This window comes from Tachypleus tridentatus, chromosome 11, assembly GCF_004210375.1.
Source record: "Tachypleus tridentatus isolate NWPU-2018 chromosome 11, ASM421037v1, whole genome shotgun sequence".
Lineage (NCBI taxonomy): Eukaryota > Metazoa > Arthropoda > Merostomata > Xiphosura > Limulidae > Tachypleus > Tachypleus tridentatus.
The window spans coordinates 17,550,756-17,570,107 of NC_134835.1; the positions used below are offsets into that span (position 1 = coordinate 17,550,756).

Consider the following 19,352-nt stretch of genomic DNA (forward strand, 5'->3'; position numbering starts at 1 on the left):
GACAAGAGAGCAAATATCAAACAATGCAGGAAACTATCACAGCTTCTCTTTCTAGTTATACGACAAGAGAGCAAATATCAAACAATGCAGGAAACTATCACAGCTTCTATTTCTAATTGTAGACAAGAGAGCAAATATCAAACAATGCAGGAAACTATCACAGCTTCTCTTTCCAATTATACAACAAGAGAGCAAATATCAAACAATGCAGGAAACTATCACAGCTTCTATTTCTAATTGTAGACAAGAGAGCAAATATCAAACAATGCAGGAAACTATCACAGCTTCTCTTTCTAATTATACAACAAGAGAGCAAATATCAAACAATGCAGGAAACTATCACAGCTTCTCTTTCTAATTATACGACAAGAGAGCAAATATCAAACAATGCAGGAAACTATCACAGCTTCTCTTTCTAATTATACGACAAGAGAGCAAATATCAAACAATGCAGGAAACTATCACAGCTTCTATTTCTAATTGTAGACAAGAGAGCAAATATCAAACAATGCAGGAAACTATCACAGCTTCTCTTTCTAATTATACAACAAGAGAGCAAATATCAAACAATGCAGGAAACTATCACAGCTTCTCTTTCTAATTATACGACAAGAGAGCAAATATCAAACAATGCAGGAAACTATCACAGCTTCTCTTTCTAATTGTACGACAAGAGAGCAAATATCAAACAATGCAGGAAACTATCACAGCTTCTCTTTCTAATTATACAACAAGAGAGCAAATATCAAACAATGCAGGAAACTATCACAGCTTCTCTTTCTAGTTATACGACAAGAGAGCAAATATCAAACAATGCAGGAAACTATCACAGCTTCTATTTCTAATTGTACGACAAGAGAGCAAATATCACAATTCTCACGCTAGGGTACATTGAGAATTTTCTTTTTAGTATTCTTTTATAAACTTATGTAAAGTTTACTATAATATCAAAATATGGATTATTAGCTACATTTTTGTGCCATATTTATTTACATGCCATGATAAAGTAGTAGTTTAATTAAATTCTGAACCTAAATCAATAAAACCTCCTGACAAGCTCACAAAATGATGCCCACTCTGAAAGAGTTAAAACAAGAACATAGCACTATTTCCAGAATTATTGAAAGGCAATCAGAATATTATTGCAGATATTGAAAAACAAATTCCTGAAGTTCACAAATCATAAACACAGTGTATAATGGCATACATTTTTTCAAACTAAAAACAAATAAAAATTAACCATCTACATAATTTTATAGTTTCCCAAACTGCTTTTCATTAACAAGACTGTTTCACTACACTCTTGTGAAAACAATGAATAGTTAGTTACCTGAAATAATACCATATGATAGCAGAACACTTCTTTTGGTAAAAGGTGATCCAGGGCAAACTGTTGTGCATTCTTTGTTATTCTTTGGGCATCTGCATCATGGCTTTTAGCCCACTCAAGCTTCTTAATAAGGTCCGAGAGGTCTCGTTTAAATGGAATGTAGTGAACCATAGGTTCCATCTGGTGGTAGAAATGCTCATAATAATCAGATTCTTGTTTTAACACCACGCCACTTCCTGCTAACAAGTAGGGGAATCGGTAGGCTGCAACTGTGCCATCAATGTTGATCTGGTATTTATACTGTAATTGAAACAAAACCAAGTTATGAATTTTTTTTAAACCAACTTTTAATTCTTTCAACCATCCACTGTTAGAGCTCCTTTAGAGAAAAGTTTAAGTTTTTAAAATTAATTACTCTAAGATTTTGTTATTTTATCATGGGTCTGGAATAAAAACACATCAATATAATCATGCTCACAGAAGTTAAAAAGGTCACACAGTTTTTAAATTAGCCAAATATTATAACACAAATCCTGGAAAATTAATTTCCTGAAAGAAAACAAAAACAGTAAATGAAACAAATAGTCATGAATCTTGATACCAGAGTCACTAGTTTTGACACACTGGTGTCCTCTTCAGTCTTACATTAAATTACTTATCTAAACACGTTAATAGACAAGATATATAATATGAATACTTTAAACATGTTTAATAATGAAGATGTGTAAAATTACATCTTTAACACTTTAATAACGAGACAAAAGAGGTTACACAAATGTGTCAAAAGTAGTTTATCCTACATCAAAACTTCCAACTGGTTGTTCCTTTAACAGTATTTTTCCTCTGAGTGATGCACGTGATAACAAGTCATTTTATAAAGATTAACACAATATAGTAGCTTGATGCATCGATCAACAGATCAAACTAGTTTCTTAGTTTGCTGACAGTGTCTATTGCTTTTAAATATTACATTATATTTATACAAGGTTTTTGTCATCTTATCACTACTAGATCTCCTAAAAACTTTGTTGTGTCAAATAAAACTCAGTGTAAGTAAACCTAATGTATTCAAAAGTATGTTATTTAACACATTTTGTTCTCTTTTTAATTAAACTAGGGTGGTGACAATCATGATGACCAGTTTTATTTCCAACATAAACAAAACAATAAAGAAACACTTACTAATCCATAATATATAAATGTGTCATATAGAAAAAATTAACATTACTTTTGTTACCAGCTATTTAAACTAAATAGTTAACAAAATTAAGTTATATATGCAACACAGTTATTGCTATAAATGCATTTACCTGTTTACAATTTCTACAATAAAAATATGTGAATTGTTGACACACAACAGTATTTTAATATATCAAAACTAACTGTACAACAAATGTCTACAATTTAGAGAGAGAGAGATTCACACCTTTTGGATAAAACAATGGTTTGTATGCTGTTACTATTCATTGTAGCTTAAGACAAAAATTAATAATTAATATTGCAAAGCATAAAAAAGTGGCATCTAATTAAGCAGTTCTTTTGTAACACAAGTACAACAGTACAATAAATAATCATTTTACACTATTGTAGAATACAAAAATATTTGTTTGTAAGCAATATACCACATATATTTATAAGTAATATTAATATGATACAAGAGTTATAAAATATGCAGGCTGCAATACTAATTTCCATAAACTGAAATTGTATTTCAAACATTCCTTTGAGCAAGTTAGTACCAATTCAGTTTAAATCAGTCAGTATCAGCTAATATAGTAAATAAACAGGACATTAAAAATAAAATTATTGTTAAATGATGTAATCAGTATTCAATTTCAAATATAAAGAAATAATAAGTGAATGAATCAGTAAACCACAATGTTTTCTGAAATTTAGAACATGTTCCCTGGGGAGTGCATACTGGTGGTTGAGAAGGAATGGCTTTTTGGAGCCCAAAAATAATGACAGAAGAGTTGGAGGTGACAATAGCCTAACAAAACTATCACTTTGGTCTCAATGTTTTTGGTTTTTTTCTGCTCATTCCTTACATTCAGTGGTTCCCAAACTTTTTCAGCTTGTTACCCAATTTAACATGCCACATTAAGCATGTTACCCCTTTCACAAAATGTTTTCAACATTGATATATATGGCTAAATTAAACTAGAGATATATTGCACTTTATTTATTACACTTTATTTATTTACAATTTATTTATATAATTTATTTACACTGAATTACACTTTTAATTATTGTATTTGATCATTGTGCATTTCTAATGAATATTGCCAAAGATGTCAAGAACATCAGTGGGATGGATGGAGTTGCATACTTGAAGCTAGTTTAGGAATTCTTGGTTTTGTGGTTGAAAGTGCCAGCCTGGCATCGTTTGCAACATTCAAGCGAGTCCTCTTTTTTGTTTTCATCCCCAGCATGGTTGAGAACCCCTTCTCGCACAGATACGTTGTTGAGAATGATACCAACAACTTCAAGGCACTCTTGGACAGAGTTGGCGAGTCAGCTAGTTGTGAAATCCAAAAGGAATCTGCATTTTGGTTTTGGAATTTGACTTTCAAGGCTTCGTTTGCTCGCATTGTGATCCACTCCTCCTTTGCAGGGAAATCATCATCATGAATGGCCTCATCAGGTACAGAAAGGGGATGAATGATCCACTGAAGACTGGCTGTTTTTAGGTCACTCTCTGGAAAGTAGTGCTGCACGCTTTTTCAAGCCCCTTCAAATGGTCGCTCATCTCTTTGTTGATGGTCTGCAAAAGTGATCCAGTATTATAACTATTCTCCTCAACAAACTGGTCTAGGGTGGGAAACTGAGCGATCACTCCTTTCTCCAAGTGTCGAATCCAGAGTCTCAGTTTTCCCAGAAATGGAGTCACAGTGTGATGGGCATCAATGACAGTCGTGTTTTGGCCCTGGAGTTGCAGATTATCACTGTTCAGCTCTGCAAATATGTCAGCCAAGTAACAAAGTCGAGCAAGCCACTCCTTATCAGTGAACTTGGTAGCAAAGGAGATTCTTCTTGTTTCAGAAATTCCTGAAGAGCCGTTCGAGACTCAATGACTCGACGTACAACCTTGCCTCGTGACAACCAGCGAACATCGGTGTGGTAGAGCAGAACTTGATACTGCTCTCCCATTTCCTTGCACAGCTCCCTGAATATGCGCGAATTCACATCTCTGGACTTGATGAAATTGACGATTTTCAACACATCTTCAAACACTAATTTCAGATTACCAGGCAGGCTTTTTGATCCAAGAGAGTACCAATGAATGATGCAGTGATCTACAGAAAGTTCTGGATTCACAGCTTGTATGAGGCCCTGTAATCCACGATTACGACCCATCATCAACGGTGCTCCATCAACGGAGACCTAGATTAAAAAAGAAAAACTATTATAGATTGCGTCAGTTAGTCATTCTTACTTATCTTTTGCGTTATAATTATATGGTTTTAATTTAATTTAATTTATTTTGGTACTTTAATATTTCAGTACGACAGGCAGGATACTTTTTTGTGAATTATGTATAAAATATTAGCTACACTACAGCTACTTGTACAATAAATAAAACTATATGACTATATGCCATGTAATTCATTGTATTTATACTAATCTAGACTTTATATAAACATCTCTCCCTACCTGTTGAACGCTGTTCCAATCCAATCCATTCGTGGTAAAGAAACTGTTGGTGATATTGAAGATATCTTCCCCCTTCGTGGTTGTCAGCAGATCTTCGCATAATAGGAACTCTTCTTTGATCTTGTCCTGGTGGACGTAACGAACGAACCCAAGGAGAACAGCACAACTGGCTAAGTCACATGATTCGTCAAATTGCAAGGAGAATTTGCTATATGAGCTTTCCTTGATCTCTGTTGTAACTTGGGACAGAATATCTGATGCCATGTCATCGACTCGTTGGCAGATTGTGTTGTTTGATAGAGATATGACACTCAGTTTCTTCGCTTGATCCTCCCCACATACCTTGCTTACCATCTCATATGCACAAGGCATAATCAGATTCTCTGCAATGGTGTGGCATTTTTGTTGTTCGGCAACTTTATATGCAACAAAGTAAGATGCTTCGACCGCAGCTTGAAGCTTTTGGGCTTGAATTCCAGATGAACCGAACTGGATATTCTTCAGTGCTACAGCCCGATGCTGAAAATAAGCTTGATCCTCATTTTGAAGATTTAGATGGCATTTCTGGAGGTGAGGTGAGAGTTTTGATGGCTTGAGGCTTTCATTTGTCAACACTTTGTGACATACTACACATTGTGGCCGATCCTCTCCACCAGAAGGTAAATTCACAAAGCCATAGCGAAGAAAGGCATCAGAGTAGGTGCGCTTTTTAGACATTTTATTGTTTAATCTGCAGAAAAAGAAAAACTGCATAAAAAAGTGTGAACAATATGAACTTGTTATTTATTTTTTCTAGATAGCATTAAAAGAGCTTATTCAGCATAGGAATGATGTAATAGTAGGTAAATACTAACTATACTGCATAGGACAGTACACATACATACCAGGTTTTGTCTACCTCGGCTGATGCTCACATAGAAACTGACAGTGTGAAATAAAGGCTACCTCAGGCAGTGAGTGACGCATACTGGACACGTCGATGAGTCATCAGGGTTACTGAGTGACTTGTGTTCTGAAGCATACTTGTCAAAATACTTTTAGGTTACCACACACTTAGATACATATTTTTTCTTTTCTAATACTGTATATTAGTTTTTGATGTTTATTGTTATTTGGTTTAACTTTATTACATACTTAAAATAGGTTTAATTTACAACTTTACATACTAAGACTAAGTTAACATTAATCCTAATACCAGTTACCTCAATGTTTTCTTGATTTTCAGAATTTTAACTTTTTTTCTGTCACCCCTCCATTACCCCCAATAAATTGTTAAATTACCCCCAAGGGGTAATTTACCTCCAGTTTGGAACCACTGCCTTACAAAAATGTTTTTAAATTTTAAACAAATTATTAAAAACAGGTTACACATGTGTTGGTTCTGCTGTTGTCACTAACAAAAAATATTTTAATGTAGTGAGGGGGACATATTTAAAACTACTGAGGTAGGGGGTGTTTCTATTTAAGTTTGGAAAAACACTGCCTCACAAACATTCTTTTTAGTTTCTTTGTTCAAACATTAGTTTTGTAAAATAAATAAGGGAGCAGCTTCTGACACAAGGTAAAATATGCAGTTTTTTTTTTCTTTTTTGAGAAAAGAACAAACACATATTATCTAATAGAAATTAAATAAGAAAGATTGCCTTGAAAAAATCAAAAAAAGACACATGAGAAACTTTGGGTCCAAGTTCTTTCTCCTGTTCACGGAAGAAGAAAAAATTGGTAAGGGCTGCGTCAATGACATCGGGATGTTTCCTTCCCATCTTTACTAGATCCAAACGCTCTTGTCGACTATCCCGCCCACGCCAAAAACCCTTTTCAACTTTGTTTTCCCATTCAGGTCCTGAGTTGCCCATCACACTGAATATGTCAAGGGTGACCCTGGAAAACAAAGCCATAATTTTCATGCATTGACAACATAAACTTAATAGCTTTAAAGCAAGTAAGTAAATTTACTAACAGTGATTTCATTATTCCTATCAAAATAAACCAACAGTAAATAATAACTACATCAAAAGTTGATTCTTTTTAATACTTTTAGCAGCTAATTCACTTCAGGAAAATGAAACTTGGGATTAGACAGAGTATCTCATACAGATCACAGCATACACTTTTCAATATACTCTGGTTAGAAAAGGTTTAGTTATGTTACAAGACCACAATGTTCTACTCCTCAAACCTACTGTTCCAAAACAACATAAGATCCAAATAAACTATTTTTCAGCAGAGCTTTATCTACGTAATAACTCATGTTTCACAGTTAAAATCTCACCAAAAATAACACTAATTCTTAAAACGTCTTCATAACCATCTCAGGACATCTGAAGTTTCAGATACAATTAGACTGTATTCCTCATTTCATTGTACAGGTCACTGGTTAGGCCACATTTCGAGTACTATGTTCAGTCTCGGGCTTTCTACCTCAGTCATTGAATTGTTGAAAATGGTTCAGAGGAAGGTTATTAAAATAGTACCTGGGATGGACAGGTTGTCACAAGGAGAAATTAACGTCCTTAAATTTGTTTTCTCTTGAAAAAAAAAAAGGGTTGGAGCGGATCTTATTGAAATGTTTAAAATTGTAAAAGGAACTGATATAATTGGTGCATCAACATTTTTCATACTTAACAATTATAGAACTAGGGTACACAAATGTAGATTTAATCAAGGTAGAAGCTGTCTTCAGCTCAGAGAGTTTTATTTTTCAAATAGGGTGGTTGGTCTATGAATGGGTTTGCTTTCAGATGTTGTTGAAGCAGTAAATTTGAGTGAGTTTAAAAGAAACCTTGATAGATATATGAGTGATTATGGTTGGCTTTAATTTCTTCTTTAAACAGTTTTAGTTTGGCTTAAAGGATAGAACAACCAAGATGGACCAACAGGTCCATCGTTGTCCGTAAACATTGCGTTATGATATAGCTTGGAATGTTATTTAAACTCTTACTAAAAAGTTATACTTTAAGATAAAAACATCTGGTGAAAATTTTATTGACTCTTCCACTGTCATAAGCACTTATATGTACCTCTCAAAAGCACCGTCATGGGAATTTGGAACTTGTTGTCACCATAAACAAAGGTTATTCCTTCAAACTTCCCAAAATGAACCAATTGCAAGTTTCAAATGAGAAACAAAATATTACAAAATTACTTATAGTAAGGTTGTGGTTATCAATCATATATCTCAGGACAGCTGGTGTGGGTATTAATACTTTTACTAATAAAGCAGAGAACAACATATCAATCTTCTTCGGTTATCGTCAGGTTGAAATGTTGTTCTCTGCTTTATTAGTGAAACAGTTAATACTCATACCAGTTGTCCTGAGATATATTTTTACTTCAAGTGGGTTTCTCATCATCATGAATGGATATCAATTATTTTCATGGTTAATAACCTCTACCATCCTTTAAGTCTAATTACTAATTAATAACTACTTTATTCTTTCCATAAGAAATAGACACTAACTGCTAATTATGTTTCATCTTACATTCCAGCTACTAAACTGCTGCTGTCTTTAGGAAAGTCCTGAAAAGGACTACTTTTGTGACAGTAGACCAGGGTTTGACTATCGGTCTTCTTGCCAGAAAGTACACTGCATTATCCACTCGACCAGGGTCTTCGTCATTAGACATTCAAATTATTTGTATGCTTTCAAGACATTTATCTAGTTTTTACAGAGCTCATTTCTAGAATGGCTTAATGTGTCATCAGTGAAGTGGACATAGAAAAATAGTTTTATCTTTCTTTCTCATGTGTCAGGTTTATATCCTCTCACTTCAGTATGATTCTATTCTAAATAATTGTCTCCACTAGTCTGAGTGGCTACAACAGATAGATCAAGTATTACTACATGTTTTATGTCTGTTATGCTAATGAATCCTAACTTTTCTTTCCAAGACGTCCTGAAATCCAAATTTACAGCGGATGTTCTGTGTACTTTCTTCCTCCTTCTGAGATTGTTAGGTGGCTTAGTGTATGTTAACTGTGATTGTACTGTCTTGTAAGTTCTGAATAATGTTCTAATTTAATGCTGTTTATGTATCTTTCCAAGACGTCCTGAAATCCAAATTTACAGCGGATGTTCTGTGTACTGTCTTCCTCCTTCTGAGATTGTTAGGTGGCTTAGTGTATGTTAACTGTGATTGTACTGTCTTGTAAGTTCTGAATAATGTTCTAATTTAATGCTGTTTATGTATCTTTCCAAGACGTCCTGAAATCTAAACTTACAGCGGATGTTCTGTGTACTGTCTTCCTCCTTCTGAGATTGTTAGGTGGCTTAGTGTACGTTAACTGTGATTGTACTGTCTTGTAAGTTCTGAATAATGTTCTAATTTAATGCTGTTTATGTATCTTTCCAAGACGTCCTGAAATCTAAACTTACAGCGGATGTTCTGTGTACTGTCTTCCTCCTTCTGAGATCGTTAGGTGGCTTAGTGTACGTTAACTGTGATTGTACTGTCTTGTAAGTTCTGAATAATGTTCTAATTTAATGCTGTTTATGTATCTTTCCAAGACGTCCTGAAATCCAAATTTACAGCGGATGTTCTGTGTACTTTCTTCCTCCTTCTGAGATTGTTAGGTGGCTTAGTGTATGTTAACTGTGATTGTACTGTCTTGTAAGTTCTGAATAATGTTCTAATTTAATGCTGTTTATGTATCTTTCCAAGACGTCCTGAAATCCAAATTTACAGCGGATGTTCTGTGTACTGTCTTCCTCCTTCTGAGATTGTTAGGTGGCTTAGTGTATGTTAACTGTGATTGTACTGTCTTGTAAGTTCTGAATAATGTTCTAATTTAATGCTGTTTATGTATCTTTCCAAGACGTCCTGAAATCTAAACTTACAGCGGATGTTCTGTGTACTGTCTTCCTCCTTCTGAGATTGTTAGGTGGCTTAGTGTAATGCTAACTGTGATTGTACTGTCTTGTAAGTTCTGAATAATGTTCTAATTTAATGCTGTTTATGTATCTTTCCAAGACGTCCTGAAATCTAAACTTACAGCGGATGTTCTGTGTACTGTCTTCCTCCTTCTGAGATCGTTAGGTGGCTTAGTGTATGTTAACTGTGATTGTACTGTCTTGTAAGTTCTGAATAATGTTCTAATTTAATGCTGTTTATGTATCTTTCGTATGTTTCAGAAACCTTTGATGGAAGGAAATATTGCTGTCTGTAATTTTCTTCTACATTATCCTAAATGTTCATTTTTATTTTCTTTCTTACAAAATATTCTGGACAGTTGTAGTGATTTGTTCTTCATTGATTCTTCAGTACTACAAATATTGGTCATTCTGGGAACAAGACAGTCTATAACTCCTACATTGGCAGGACTGGAACGGTGTGACATGCAGTTAAGGTAAAACCTGTAACTACAAGCTACCTGTAAATTCCTGTGTTACAAGAGTTAAGTGTTTTGGTAAACATGACAACAAAGAAACTGTTTTTATTTCTATGTAAACTGTAATCTGAGATATTGTTCGTTCATGAATTCTTGAATCTTGTGTTAATAAGCCTAAAACAGGGAAGATTGTTTACCTATAAACACATCACTGAAAAAGTTAATATTGTCTAATTAAAAAGAACATGTTATAACATAGCTAAAGGTTTCATGTATAAAACCTTTCTACAGTTCAAAACAATTGTACAGTCTTCATTACAAAACACAATTCCCATAGACACAAAACCTTATTTTTATAGAATATAAAATAAATTACTTACATAATTAATGTACAGAACTTTACCCATAAAGAACAGTTACCTTCCCATCATTTCCAGTGTAGCTTCAGTTATATCATAAGTAGGCATTACAATGTCTCGTGTGTCCTTCGAACCACACCACGAGAAAAAAGGAATGGGACCGTCTTTCAGAAGCCTCTTCTCTAAGGGCCAGTCACCCAAGTTGACCAGCATTTCAAGGTCTGGAAGCTGTATCTGGTGGAAAAAAATGGTTTCTATAAAAAAACAATACTATTGAAGGGAAAGTTTTGTGTATAGAACACTGAACAAGACAGATTCAGGTAATATCAGCAACACTACTTACCATAAAAATATATATTTACATATATATATAAGCACTTTTAATCTACTACACAGGAAATAATTATTTCAGCTTATGGAAAAAGGAATTCCATGTTTTGATTAAATAAACTCTTAAAGATATTTTTTACTTCTGTAATTGATATTCATAAATTCTAAATTATATTTAAAAGCTTACTTTGTAAACTGTTAAGTACCAACTGAAAATATTCAACAAATTATCAATCTCACCTTCCGGGTAAGAGAGAGAAGAATAGCATCCATGAACATATTGAAACCCACATGTTGTCCATAACACTTTCTATAAATCTGTGGTAAGAGAGAGAAGAATAGCGTCCATAAACATATTGAAACCCACATGTTGTCCATAACACTTTCTATAAATCTGTGGTAAGAGAGAGAAGAATAGTATCCATGAATATATTGAAACCCACATGTTGTCCATAACACTTTCTATAAATCTGTGGTAAGAGAGAGAAGAATAGCGTCCATGAACATATTGAAACCCACATGATGTCCATAACACTTTCTATAAATCTGTGGTAAGAAAGAGAAGAATAGCATCCATGAACATATTGAAACCTACATGTTGTCCATAACACTTTCTATAAATCTGTGGTAAGAGAGAGAAGAATAGCGTCCATGAACATATTGAAACCCACATGCTGTCCATAACACTTTCTATAAATCTGTGGTAAGCAAGAAAAAAATAGTGTCTATGAACATATTGAAACCCACATGCTGTCCCTAACACTTTCTATAAATCTGTGGTAAGAAAGAGAAGAATAGCATCCATGAACATATTGAAACCCACATGCTGTCCATAACACTTTCTATAAATCTGTGGTAAGAGAGAGAAGAATAGCATCCATGAACATATTGAAACCCACATGCTGATCATAACACTTTCTATAAATCTGTGGTAAGCAAGAAAAAAATAGTGTCTATGAACATATTGAAACCCACGTGCTGTCCCTAACACTTTCTATAAATCTGTGGTAAGAGAGAGAAGAATAGCATCCATGAACATATTGAAACCCACATGCTGTCCCTAACACTTTCTATAAATCTGTGGTAAGAGAGAAGAATAGCATCCATGAACATATTGAAACCCACATGCTGTCCATAACACTTTCTATAAATCTGTGGTAAGAGAGAGAAGAATAGCATCCATGAACATATTGAAACCCACATGCTGATCATAACTTTCTATAAATCTGTGGTAAGAGAGAGAAGAATAGCGTCCATGAACATATTGAAACGCACATGCTGTCCATAACACTTTCTATAAATCTGTTGTAAACATAATACAAATTCAGCTTACAGTTAAACTATTTCTCCTATCATTAGAATTAAAACATTAACAAAAATAAAAATAAATAAACAGGTAAGTAAATCAAATATGGTAAAATATTTCACAAGTATAACACAAACTCACTATTAAATGTTTCTCTCCTGTAGTGGCAAATTTTGGTTATGCTATTTAAAGTAAGACCAGCTGGAATTGTTCTGATATTAAAATAATTATCATTTCCTTAAATAATACTTACCTCCACTCACACTAGAGTTATTACGTCTTGACTGCTAAGATTTCTTTTCCTTTGCCCCGCTAAGTTTGATCTGAATTTTTTTTATTGCCTGCTCTGGCATTTTATTCTCTGCTTAATTTTCATTGCCAATATTTGTCTCATGACACTTTACACAAGTCAGTGCATTCTCTATCCTGGTGTTTTACATAAGCACCTCATTCAGATAACCACTTTTTCAAGACAAATTTAAACCATAGTCACTAGGAAGGACAAAAGAGTGGGTGAGAAGTATTATTGCAAATTGCTCAATTTAAGAAAAATGTATCTTAGAAAAAAAATACTTTTCTCTACCCAAACTACAAGCCAGAATTCCAAACTGATAAGATGGCAGAACATTATTCATACAAAATGTGTAAACAGAAGATTAGCAACCTAGTGGGGTAATCTCACTACATTTAGAACAAGGATGTTCTTCACCCTGAACCTACATCATGCACCACAGGTGAACTACAATGTAATCCATCCTTATTACTGACCACGCCACAACTAGGTAGCTGAGGTACCACTGCTTGGAATTAGAATTAGTGTCATGGATCCTAAATCCCACATTGATGGCTAGGATATTAAAATCACAATATATATGTATGTGTGTGTGTGTGTGTGTTTGTAGCTATGGAGTTGTACAATCTGAGCCACCAGAATCATGACATGAAGGTAAGCAACACCTAAGTGGACTAACCCTATCCTTAACCTGAAGAAGTCTGAAAGGCTACATCCCAAATCCAGAATGATAGGATCATGTGTGCCATACTCATTCTGAAGAAACAAAACCCAGAATGATAGGATCATGTGTGCCATACTCATTCTGAAGAAACAAAATCCAGAATGATAGGATCATGTGTGCCATACTCATTCTGAAGAAACAAAACCCAGAATGATAGGATCATGTATGCCATACTCATTCTGAAGAAAAAAAACTCATCCAATCTGGAATTATAAAAACTTATCCTCTCTCTCCAACCATGTAGGCAAGGTAAATTCCACTTGTTCACAGGATTATGGGAAGGATGTGGAATAAGCTGTGTTCAATACAAACTCAGAATGGGACAGCTCTGCTTTAGGATTACAAGGAAACAATGGGTCTCTTCCATGAACAATGTACTGAATCAATATAGTAATCAAAAAGAAGGGCCACACTCAATCCAACCAGTTTCCTGATATGAAATATGAATCAGTATTATGAATAGTCTCCTGCATAAGCTGGAGTCTTTCCTACCAACATCTGCATAAAAACATTCAGGGACTTTGGTAAGAGGACCTCCACGAGGAATAAGGTCTGTTCACCAACCCAGTCACAAGAAAGAAAACTTGGTAAGGACTCTCTAGTTCCAGTAGTTCAGCATGGAGGGGGAGGGGTAATCCTGAGGAACAGGAAACAGTGCAATTGAAGAACCAAGTTCCTACATTGTTAAAGAAAACCATCCAATTTATTGAAGCCAATGATCAGCTGGGATGAGATAGATTCCCTTATGGTTTACTCATGATAGTTCATGTGTAACACAATGATACAACTCAGTCTGCCTTTGGGTGGTCTTTATGCAACATCACATTTATGAAGAGCCTGTTGCAACCTAGATAAAGTATATTGTATTAATGGTTATTAGAGTAGATTTGGTTTGATTAGAGAACACCTGTCTGGGAAACACTTGCCAGAGTGGGATTCTCTGATAAAGAGGTAACATACACCAGATAGTAAAGATAAGATAGCATTATTAATGAAGATACTCACTTCTCATTAAAAACTAGCCAATGGGGTTGAGATAGTTATAATAGGTAGTCAAAAAACCCTCAGAAAAAGATACTGCCAGATCATGCAACTAAAAGTACATACCAGCCCTCACAGTGAACTCCAGTGTGCAGTTCAACAAGGCTGCTAAAGACAGAAATATAATGAATCTAATGAGAGTGGCTTGCAGAAGTCACCTCACCTCCAAAGAGAACCCAGAATAAGCAATATGGATCAACCTTTGTACCAACCTTGTCAATGTAATCAGGAATAAATTCTGGGAAATTGAAGAACCACAACAAATAAAAATCATTGTATATCACCTCTAAAGGCATGTAAACTAACACTTCAAGCCCCTCACTGGACATAAAAATGATCAGAATCTCATAGGTCATAAAGGTGAGAAACAGCCTTCAGGTGAATTAGTGAAACAGATTGTTCCTCTTCCCTGTCTGCCAAAGTCTTAGGTAAGGACCTATTAGGGCTTAGAAGGATGAAAATGGAATGATGAAGCATTCTATGCACATGCAGCACAAACAACTCTGACATGAAATATAATCTTAATGTTCCAGTTAAGTAACTTAAACAGTTGTTTGGGACAAAGAACCTAAAATTAGTTAAGGAGACCTGAGAGCACTACAATGGACTCGTATAATTTTCATCTCTTTGAGTATCTAATGGTAGATAATAAGGCCACCTCATCTAAATAAACTGTGGAAGATACAAAACTTGTCAAAGGACCAAGTAAAAAAACAAGCTGTAGTTGACACTTCTGGAAGAATGAGTTGAACCACCTTACAATAATTGTCAATAATACTTGTGCCATTTCTGTTGAAAAATGTCCATCATGGGACTATAAAGAGACTGAGACATATACATGGCAGTCTTAGACCTTAAACCCTAACACCATGTGAAGGACCACATAATCTTCATGCATGAAGCCTGAGCTTCAAGATGGCTAGCTGTACATGTCAGATCAAGTCTGCCTTAACAGAGACAACCAAAAAAGAAGTGGAAGAGGTGGGCACTCCTGAAAGTACCACAAAAGCAGAAACAAGAGTTGAGCTTGCAAATGTGGTACTCCAAACAGAACAAGACCAAGTGTTGAGGAATCACTGCTAGTACTCTGCATAACATACAAATTAGTGAAAAGGCATAGAGGTGCAATCATATCCACACCTGCCTGAATGCATCTACTGCCAATGCATGTGGACAAGGTACCAGAGCCCAAAATGCCAGTAGGTGATGTTCCAATAAGTGATAATCTTTGGCGACTGAACCAACAGAAATCCAATGGAAAAACTTTTTGATGAAGCATCCATTCTGTCAAATGAATCTGGTTGAATCAAGACAATTGATCTGCCATCATATTAATCATCTCCAGAACATGGCAATCTAGCAGGATGACATGATGGGTGTAAGTCCAATAAAGAAAATCCAATACAAAAGTAGAGCTTTCTAGACTGGGTGTGCTCCTGATGGAAAATGTTAAACAGCAACATGGAATTGTCAGAATGAAACATAAGATTTTGTCTCCTCAATAACTCCAGAACTAGAGACATTGCATTTCAAGCAGCAAGAATTTCTAAAACTTTGATGTGTAGAGAATCCTCATTGTCAATCCATAAACCCTTGAATTCCTGACCACTGAGAAATGCACCCCATCCCTGAAGAGAAGTATCCAGGAAGAGATGAATCTTTGGATGAGGTGTCAGCAGGGAAAAACCTATTGTAATGTGGTTCTGATCTAACCAACACTTGAGATTGAAGATGTTGTTCCTGAATAGAAAGACTGGAGAATCCAATGGACCACTCACTGTTCATGATCTATTAGCCATGTAGAGACCACTGAAAGGATTTCATGTGCTCTTATCCCAAAGGAATGAGGAATATCTGATTGATGCCTATATTCCCAAAAGAAAGAACCATTTGCACAGTGGGAAAAAGAGATGTAAGAATCAAACTGCCTATTCCATAGTGTGTGGAGCTGGATAGGAGTAAGCTGAAACTGACTCAGATACATGTTGAAAAAGACCTCAAGATAAATGACATGTTGTTTTGGAATGAGAACAGATTTTGCAGATGTGACTATAAAGCCTGTCTTTGTTACTTCTGAAAGTACAATTTGAGCATGATGTTCAGCCAACTAAAGAAATTGTGCCAACAGTAACCAATTATCTGTTTAATGGTATATGTACAAGCCTAGGGGATGAAGGTGACAAGAAAAAGCTTGTAATGATTACGCAGAAAACATGTGATGCTGATACTAGCCCAAAGGTAAAAATCCTGAACTGCAGCATCAGACCCTAAGTGCACAAAATGCAGAAAGTGGTAGAACAACTCCACATAGGAACATGAAGATTGGTGTTGGCAACATCTACAGTTCTTGTGTAACACAGAGTGAAGAATGAATCTGTCATGAACCTTAAAGGATCTAAGAAGTGATTTAAATGAGAAACATTGATGACTGGGATCAATCAGCCATCTTCACAACAATCAGATGGGAATAAAACCTGTCCCTTGACCAGCAAAGACCTGTAGTATCCATGGATCCATAGTAAATGTTTTCCACATGTCCAAAAATTATAGAGATGAACCTCCACAGACTACAGAGAAGCATACAGTAGTGACTGCCACTTTGGGTGGCATTTCAGCTGATGGAGAAACCTTACGGATATAGGCAGAATATATTCTATGTAACAATGGACTGAGGGGTTAAATTTCAAAGCTGGGACATTCAAACAGGGAAGGAATTATGATCACCTGTAACAGCCAAGGAAAGTCAAGAAGAAAGCAATGGCAAAGATTAATGCAGATGGGCAACATCAATTTTTGACTCCAAAGACCCTGGAATGCACACAAAAACCAAGGGTCAGTTCAAAACAAGGTAGATACTAACAGTGATCCCAACTCATCATCAAGTTGATATGGTGATTGCTGAGAGGCTTCGAACAAAAGTTGGAGATCAAAAATATCTTAGTTAGGATCAGATAAATCCTAAAAAATTGTGATATATTCAGGTTGATCATAGATTCTGTTCTGGAACCCCACATTTCCAGGCGTATGTCCATTTTTAGAGAATCTAAATACGTGTCCATCCATCTAATAATGGCAAGCTGGAGTATGCTGTTCTGACAAATGCAGTGGACAAGACATAGTTGTCCCTTCATGTAACTGAGCAGTAAACCTTCCTGCATGAACTGGAAAATCAGAAGATGGAAGAAGAACTCAGTATTTATACTCAGACCTTCCCATCATCAAGGAAGATGAATACTCAAAAGCAACCTGGTAAAAACCCAAAACATCTTACACACCATTTACTAACTGGAAAAAGGAGCTGGAAGAAGACAAAGATAAAAGTAAAACTGAATAACATCCAGAATGTCCAAGATTGCCTATAAGTGCAGCCTCAGTGAAACACCAGCAGATAGAATATATGTCTCCACCTAATTACAAATAAGTTTATGGAGAGCTTCAACTGAAAGTGGCTCCTCACCCTGACTATTAAGTGACTCTAGATATCAGAGGTGGGATAGAAGAGGCCTGATTCACATCCATACCAAAAACAGTAATGCTGGAATTCATCCTGTATATCAACTTGATAAACAAAAAAAAATATTTTATTTTTACAAAAATCAAATTGGCAACATGAAGAACACTCAAAGTATATGCAATGGTCATGGTACAGAGAAATCAATCAGTTAGTGCTTTGTTAAGAAAAAGAAAAAAGATAATATCTCAATGAGGTGGTTATATACAGTACCAGGACAGAGAATGCATCAATATAGTTGGAGGTTACTTTGAAAAATATAAAAACTACACAATGCATTCTTAATTCACAACAAGATATGAAATAATTTATAAATTACAACATTACTTTCTAACTAAACCATTATTTGTAAAACAGTTCATCAATCTCATGATTTCCCTGAAAGGGAGCCAAAGGCCACCTGTAAGAGTCAATTGTATTAACCTCTCACACCACAATATAGTAATTTGTTGTCTGTCAGTCAGTCAACAGAAACTGAAATGATGTAACAATGCAAATTATGCTGTTGTGACATCAGTAGAATGTGCACAAACAAAGAATCAGAAGAAAAACTACACATTCTGTAGGCTAAAACACAAAATGGTATATGAGCTTCTAAAGTACAAAGTAAAAATATTTGTTACTCTTAATTTTGGTTTTATTTACTCTTGAAAAAGAACACTTTTGTGGACCTTGTGGAAGTATATCTAGTATAAATAGCTAAATCAAAGGTTTTCCATTTCATAATTAACATATGAAAACCTACATTCTCACCTCAAGACAGATAAAATGTTTAATAACCAAGCATTATTCAACAATAACAGTTATGTTTACAGCATATAAGAACAGAATATGCTATCCTCTTGGCATTGGAAGTATTCAGTATGCAAAATAACTACATGTAAAGAGGTTCTGCCTATATACTTACCTCATTTTTGATAACACTATAATGGCAAAAGCTGATGGCTCCAGGCATGTTAAATCGTTTGATTGCACTATCCAAAGTCGTTTCCATATCAATTTGTGGAAAACTTGACAAGTCAGCATGAATCTGGGAATAGTTGCCATAACAACTCATCAAGTCTAGCCACTTTGGAAGAGATACTGGACAATAACAATGTTCATGGTATAGGGGTCCTAACAAGGAATACAAAACAAATTAACATTATTCATAAAGAGATCCTAATAAATGATACACCATATTTATAAAATATTCATGATAAAGATATCCTAATAAGTTATACACAGAAAAAAACTAAGCACAACAGCAAAATATGTGTGTTTCAGACTCTGATTAAAATAAACATACTGATGTAAATTCATGTATCTTTTGGCTAGGAGCTTTTCCACAAATAATCAAGTAACTATTTTGTATATTCTCAATTTTTTTCACTTTTATTTATTAACATTTATTAAAATTTATTGAACTTATGATAAAGTACTTTCAGACAAGTTGTCAGACAGTCAATATATGTAGTGTGGCTCAGGTTAGTTCAC

General features: G+C 34.9%; 1 protein-coding gene across 4 annotated transcripts in view; it reads right to left on the reverse strand.

Moving 5' to 3' along the window:
• Window positions 1-19,352, reverse strand: part of LOC143231719 (protein O-glucosyltransferase 2-like) — a 54,922-nt gene that overhangs the window by 17,390 nt on the left and 18,180 nt on the right. For 3 of the 4 annotated variants that reach the window (XM_076466327.1, XM_076466329.1, XM_076466328.1), the window contains exons 4-8: window positions 18,784-18,992; window positions 11,243-11,320; window positions 10,734-10,906; window positions 6,628-6,865; window positions 1,331-1,630 (exon numbers count right to left, since the gene is read on the reverse strand). In XM_076466327.1, the coding sequence (XP_076322442.1) occupies window positions 1,331-1,630; window positions 6,628-6,865; window positions 10,734-10,906; window positions 11,243-11,320; window positions 18,784-18,992 (998 nt within the window). The remainder of the gene's footprint in view (window positions 1-1,330; window positions 1,631-6,627; window positions 6,866-10,733; window positions 10,907-11,242; window positions 11,321-18,783; window positions 18,993-19,352) is intronic. The other variant, XM_076466330.1, reaches the window with a different exon arrangement.